General features: G+C 38.5%; 2 protein-coding genes across 2 annotated transcripts; both read right to left on the reverse strand.

Moving 5' to 3' along the window:
- Positions 1–705: 705 nt before the first annotated feature.
- LOC149518501 (uncharacterized) lies at positions 706–1,887 on the reverse strand. Its single transcript, XM_089761578.1, has 2 exons — positions 1,459–1,887; positions 706–1,146 (listed from the first exon to the last, which is right to left on the reverse strand). Exons 1-2 carry the CDS (start codon positions 1,885–1,887, stop codon positions 706–708), a joined length of 870 nt encoding a protein of 289 aa, XP_089617704.1.
- A 1,668-nt stretch (positions 1,888–3,555) lies between these two features.
- On the reverse strand, positions 3,556–5,598 carry LOC149518502 (uncharacterized). The gene has a single exon (XM_089761579.1). It carries the CDS (start codon positions 5,596–5,598, stop codon positions 3,556–3,558), a length of 2,043 nt encoding a protein of 680 aa, XP_089617705.1.
- Between the last annotated feature and the right edge of the window lie 1,561 nt (positions 5,599–7,159).

The raw sequence follows: 7,159 nt of genomic DNA on the forward strand, positions 1-7,159 counted from the left end.
GAGCCTTTTTTCTTCAATAAGATTCAGCTGCTCAAAATGATTTTGAACCCATTCTGCCTCATCCAATTTTGTCTCCATTAACACCCTCAGAGAAGGGATTTCTACTTCAATTGGCAGTACAGCTTTCATCCCATATACTAGTGAAAATGGGGTGGCCCCGGTGGAGGTTCAGATTGATGTTCTATAGGCAAGCAGAGCAAAAGGTAACTTTTCATGCCAATCCTTATATGTGTCAGTCATTTTCCCCAATATTCTCTTGACGTTCTTATTCGCAGCTTCCACTGCACTATTCATTTTTGGACGATATGGTGCTGAATGATGATGTTTAATCTTAAACTGTGCACACAATTCTTTCATCATTTTATTGTTTAAATTGCTAGCATTATCTGAGATAATCCTTTTCGGGAGACCATATCGATATATTATCTCTTTTTTTATAAATCTACACACTACTGATCGCGTAATACTAGCATACGAAGCTACTTCCACCCATTTCGTAAAATAATCGATTGCCACAAAGATAAATCGATGTCCATTTGAAGCTTTAGGGGTTATGGGTCCGATTACATCCATTCCCCACATGGAGAAAGGCCATGGTGGTGCCAAGACGTACAACGGGACTAGAGGGGAATGAATTTTATCTGCATAAATTTGACATTTGTGGCACTTTCTAGCATAACCGATGCAATCATTTTCCATTGTAGACTAGTAATAACTAGCTCTCATGATCTGTTTGGCCATCATATGCCCATTAGCATATGTTCCACAAATCCCTTCGTGTACTTCTTCAAGTATCATTCTTGCTTCCACTGCATCGACGCACCTTAGCAAAATCTGATCTCGACTTTTTTTATACAGGATTTCTCCATCAAGCACAAAACCTACTGCTAATCTTCTAATGATCCTCTTATCATTTTCTGAAGCCTGCTTTGGGTAGCTTTGACGTTTGATATACTGTACAATGTCATAGTACCATGGTTGTCGATCCACCTCTTCTTCCACATTTGAACAGTGAGCTGGTGAAACTTTCATTTGTACTCTAATAGGTTGGATTCCCACACCATTATTTAACTTAAACATCGCTGCCAAAGTGGCCAAGGCATCAGCAATCTGGTTTTCTTCTCGAGGAACATGTTGAAATTGAATCTTTTAAAAATGTTTCCTCAGGCCAGCTATGTGCTTTTGGTATAACACTAGTTTTGAGTCCCTGGTCTCCCATTCACCTTTTAGTTGATAAATTACCAAGGCAGAATCTCCATATGCTTCTAGTGTTTCAATTTTCTTTTCAATGGCCATCTGTAACCCCATGACACATGCCTCATACTCAGCGACATTGTTTGTGCAATTGAAATCTAACCTTGCAGTACATGGGTAATAATTTCCTTCTGGGGATATTAGCACTGCTCCAATGCCATGCCCCATTATATTGGATGCCCCGTCGAAAAACATTTTCCATACCTCTTTTACAGGCTTTTTATCTTCATTTTGCAAGATTACCATCAAATATTCATTTGAAAAGTCAAACTTCATAGGTTCATAATCTTCTGTAGTTCGATCAGCAAGAAAATCAGCAATTGCACTCCCTTTTATGGATTTTTGTGTCACGTACACAATATCATATTCTGAGAGCATGACCTGCCATCTCGCTAACCTGCCTGACAAATATGGTTTTTCAAAAATGTACTTGAGAGGATCCAATTTTGATATTAGCCATGTTGTATGGTAGAGCATGTATTGTCTGAGTCTACGAGTAGTCCAAGCCAGGGCACAACATATTTTTTCTATTTGGGGGTACTTGGTCTCGTACTCTGTAAACTTTTTACTCAAATAGTATATAGCATGCTCTTTCTTGTCAGTTTCATCTCTTTGCCCCAATACACATCCCATCGATTTTTCTTGAACCGTTAAATATAAAATCAACGGTCTTCCTGCAACTGGTGGAACCAACACCGGTGGGCTTATCAAATACTCTTTAATCTTTTTAAATGCATTTTAGCATTCTTCATCCCATTCACCAGGATTATTTTTACGAAGCAAACTGAAGATTGGATCACATTTCGAGGTAAGTTGGGATATGAAATGAGAAATATAATTCAATCGCCTCAAAAAGCCTCTCACCTCTTTTTACATGTGTGGTGTTGATAATTCTTGAATGGCTCGAATCTTATCAGGGTCTACTTCTATACCTCTTTCACTGACTATAAACCCTAATAATTTTCCAGATTTAACACCAAAGGTGCATTTGGCTGGATTCAGCTTAAGCTGGTATCTTCGTAATCTTTCAAAGAGCTTTTTGAGATTAACAACATGATCTTCCTCTTATTGAGACTTAGCTATCATGTCATCAACATATACCTCTATCTCTTTATGCATCATATCATGAAAAAGAGTGACCGTCACTCTTTGATACGTGGCACCGGCATTCTTTAGCCCAAAAGGTATAACTTTATAGTAAAACGTCCCCCACATTGTCACAAATGTAATTTTCTCGATATCTTCACAAGCCATTTTGATCTGATTGTAGCCAGAGAAACTATCCATAAATGAAAAAGTGGGATGCTTAGCAGTGTTATCCACAAGGGTATCAATATGTGGCAATGGAAAATTATCCTTTGGGCTAGCCTTATTTAAATCTCGATAGTCCACACACATTCTAACTTTTCCATCTTTCTTGGGAACTGGGACTATATTGGCTACCCATTTAGGGTATTTGGCTACTTCTAAGAAACCAGCATCAAATTACTTTTTTACTTCTTCTTTTATATTCAGCAACATTTTTGGCTTCATGCGTCTCAACTTCTATTGTACTGGTCGACATTCTGGTTTTAGAGGCAGCCTATGCTCAACTACCTCTGTACTAAGCCCGAGCATATCTTAGTAAGACTATGCAAATACATCCATGTACTATTGCAGTAGATTCACCAATTTTTGCTTTTCAATTGGTGATAGTGAAGTACTGATCCTGACTTCTTTCTTATTATCACCATCTCTCAAATTTAATGGGTCAGTTGATTCCTAGTGGGGTTCTATAATTTTTTTCTCTTGTTCCATCCATTTCAACAAATCATGAGGTAAATCATAGTCTTCTGAATCAACATCGTTATCAAGCTCACTAATGTGAGTCGAATTTTCAAAATTAAACCCGATGTTATTACCTTGGTCATCCATAATGTTCATTATTAGAAAACTTGAAAATGGGTATAATCATAAAGAGATATATATTGATCTTGGCAAGGGCAGAAAGAATGGTAAAAAGGAAAGAAAAATGAAAAATAGAGAACATGGTATAAGTGAAATGCATTACATTCATCATTTTATTAAGACAATGAAAATAAGCCCACACACTTAACCTTCGCATGCTCTTGGGTAGAAGCAATTGGAATTTTTCAGTTAATAAGTTCAAGGATAATAAAATGGTACACCATTCTTCAAGTCTCCTAAAAAGAAAAAAAGATCTCTTCATCTTGATCTGTTTCTTCATCCACTTTCACTTGAAGTCGTGAGAAAGCTTTCTCTAATCCTATTACCAGTCCTTTTTGTTCAACTTCTGTCGAATCAGGATAGATATGCCCGGCTGAATGGAAGGTTTCGTACAAATAAGGGAACACCATTTTCCCATTGATCGAATTTTGTCCTTTGAGGCATTCTCTTTTCTTTCTTTTCCAGCATTACATTCTTTTTATCAGCAGCTGAAGGCTTATAGCCTAACCCCCATTTTTCTTTGTTTTTAACCAGGCATGGTGCTCTTGTGATTCCTTGTAGAGCTTTTCCTAAGCCTTGCCCAACTCGCCAACCCTTACCAGCAGTCTGCTTGATCACCATATTGGTAGTTTTTGACAATTTAAGGATCGACATCCTTGACCCTTCTCTTATGTAAGTAGCATTTGCTACTTCAAAATCTTTGAAAGAACATTCAATTGCTTCTTCTGCTGTCTCAACGTAGGGAGTTGCTAAGGTCTTTGTTACCAACAAGTCCTCCTCACTATCCACACAGACTTGTTTTCCTTCTACGATGAATTTTACCTTCTGATGTAGTGATGAAGGTATAGCTCCGGTCGTATGAATCCAAGGTCTTCCAAGTAGACAACTATATGCTGGAGTTATGTCCATTACTTGAAATATAACGTTAAAGGTACAAGGACCAATCTGTAATGGGATCTCTATATCGCCGATTACCTCTCTCCGTGCCCTGTCAAATGCTCTTACAATCATATGGCTATTTCGCATATGAGAAGGATCCACTGGAAGCTTTGACAATATTGTTAAAGGCATAACATTAATAGACGATCCATTATCAATCAGCACTTTAGCCATAGTGTGGGACTTACACTTGATAGTAACATGTAAGGCCTTAACACTACCACGTCCCTCCGGAGGTATTTCATCATCATTAAAGGTAATGAAATTAAGGGCTATAATATTCTCAACCATATGATTAACCTTCTCAACAGAAATGTTGTGCTCGACATAAGCTTGGTTGAGCACTTTCAACAAAGCATTCCTATGCGGCTCAGAGTTTAGTAATAGTGACAGTAAGGAAATACGAGCTGGTAGTTTATTCAGCTGGTCAACCACACTATACTCACTGTGTTTGATTATCTTTAAAAATTCACAAGCTTCTTTTTCTGATATCGGTTTGTTAATTTGGACTTTGGAGCTTACCACCGGTTGGGAATCTTGGCTTTCCTTTGTGTCTTCTTCTTTTATCTTGTCTTTCTCTTTCTTAACCCTTTCTGACATTTCAGGAGTGTAAATTCGACCACTTCGGGTCATTCCTCCTACTCTCGCTATGTTGGCGGTATTCTCTATGCTTGGATTATTCGAAGTCATATTAGGCCCTCGTATTGCTACATCATAATCATATCGCCATGGGACTGCTTTATTGGACTGATAAGGGAATGGACTAGGGACATGAATGGTCATTGGTGTCCTGGGAGAGAAGATAGTTTTCTCAATTAGGGGCTCTGATTTTTCATCATAGTAAACAATGAGGGGTTTAGGGATAAAAGACTTGCTAGGACGCTCGTCACCCATTGTATTCACACTATTTTCATCATATTCATCATAGAATTCAATGATGGCCTTATCCATCAAGCTCTGCAATGTTTGCTTAAAGACCTCACAATTTTGAATCGAATTTCCAATTGTTCTCCCATGGTATTTACAAAAATGGTATGGGCCTTCATGATTGCCATTGTCATCCGAAAATAGTGGTTGAATCATGATCGTCTCATACAAACAGTCATACACCCTTTCAAAAGGGGTCCTCACTTCATCTGTGCATCTTTTGATCTTTTCACATTTTTCCTTACCCACCATATTGATTTTCCCTTCGGTGTGATCCGGCAAAGGGTTTCCACTGACATTCGGCTTGAATTTAGTATCAAAAGATAAAAGCTCGTCGTCATTTATCAAACCTTGCACCTTGTGTTTAAATGCCGTGTAATTTTTAGTAGAGTGTCCTGTAACTCCATAATGATAATCGCACTTGGCGTTAGGGTCATACCAACTTGGGTAAGGTGGTCTCAACGGTTTTACATAAGTAGGAGCGACAAGGTGGCCTTTCATTAACTGAGGGTACAAATCAGTGTAAGACATGGGAATTGGGTCAAAATGAGGTCTTTTTCAATTATTATTTTGTGAGTTTCTTTGATTGCTGTTTGGATAGGTCGATCAGGTAAATGGTCGAGCTGGAGGTATAGAGGTGTAATTGGATGATTGAGGACTAAAACTTGGTTTGGGTAACGGTTGTTGGGGTGCTCGATAATGGTATGGTTGTTGAGAAACTTGGTTTGTGGCAGGGTAGTAAGGGGGATATGGATTATACGGGACAAAAAGATAGTGTGGGGGATTTCTGTGAGTGACAGCATGTGTTTTCTGCTCTTTCTTCTTTACAGTTACTGTCTTCTTTTCAGACCCTTCAATTTTACCACTTTTGATAGCGTTCTTTATCATCTCTCCTGAGATTACCATGTCAGAAAAGTTTTTCGTGGCATTTCCCACCAATCTATCATAATACGGGGCCTTCAGCGTATTGACAAATAGCACGGTTATCTCTTTTTCTGTCAGTGGTGGTTGAACTTGGGCCGCTGCATCCCTCCATCGATGTGCGTATTTTTTGAAGGTTTTCATCGATTTCTTCTCCATATTTTGCAATGATAGCCTATCAGGGGCTGTATCCAAGACATGCTTATACTGGGCAAGAAAAATTTTGGCCAAGTCTTTCCATGAATTGATCTTGCTTCGATCTAACTGCACATACCATTTAGCTGCTGAACCAGTCAAACTATCTTAAAAACAGTGTATCAATAGTTTGTCGTTATGGGTATGACCTATCATTTTTCTACAAAACATGGTGATATGAGCAGAAGGACACTTTGTCCCATCATATTTCTCAAAATCTGGAGTCTTAAATTTTGGTGAGATAACCAAGTCAGGCACTAGGCTGAGCTCATTGGCGTCAATAACCCCATAAATGTCATTACCTTTAACCGCCTTGAGCCTTTCTTCGAGTTGGTCATATTTATTTTGAATTTTTGAATTTATAACAGGTTCTGACATTTCGTGAGACTTTTTTTGTTCAACAGGATAGTCAAGATTTGGTACCATGATGGGATCAACTGGGATGGGTCCTGAATTGGTATTCAAGTGGGTTGATCGTTGACTTGCAGAATGATTGACATATGGGTGAGGTTGTGCACTTGGTGGTTGTATGTGTATACCCTGAGGAACTTGAATCTGAACCTGAGACGGAGTGAATCTCGAAGGGTATAATGGCTCTTCTATATTAACCTCATCTCTTGTCCTTGACGCACCAGCGACTCTTTTCCTTTCATTGAACCAAGCAACAGTTGTCTTAATTCAGTCATTTGTGCTTCGATGCTTTGCTGTATTTCCATTACTCTTTCTCGTATTTCCTCATGTGCCCTTTCGACCTGTTCAAATCTAGCCGTATTCTCTTCTTCCATGGCTCGAGCTTGAGAACGAGTATTATATCTATGCGAAATTAATGAATTTTGGTTCCTTGGCTTTGCTATCCTTGAACCTTAGTTTATTAACCATGAATTAGATCGCATGATATAATGTCGTTGATATTATTATTGGTATGAAAATGAATGCATGAAATGAATGAACTACAAATTAGGGTACTATTTTGGAT

Source organism: Durio zibethinus, chromosome 6 (assembly GCF_047325235.1).
Source record: "Durio zibethinus cultivar Kanyao isolate XHJ-2024 chromosome 6, ASM4732523v1, whole genome shotgun sequence".
NCBI lineage: Eukaryota > Viridiplantae > Streptophyta > Magnoliopsida > Malvales > Malvaceae > Durio > Durio zibethinus.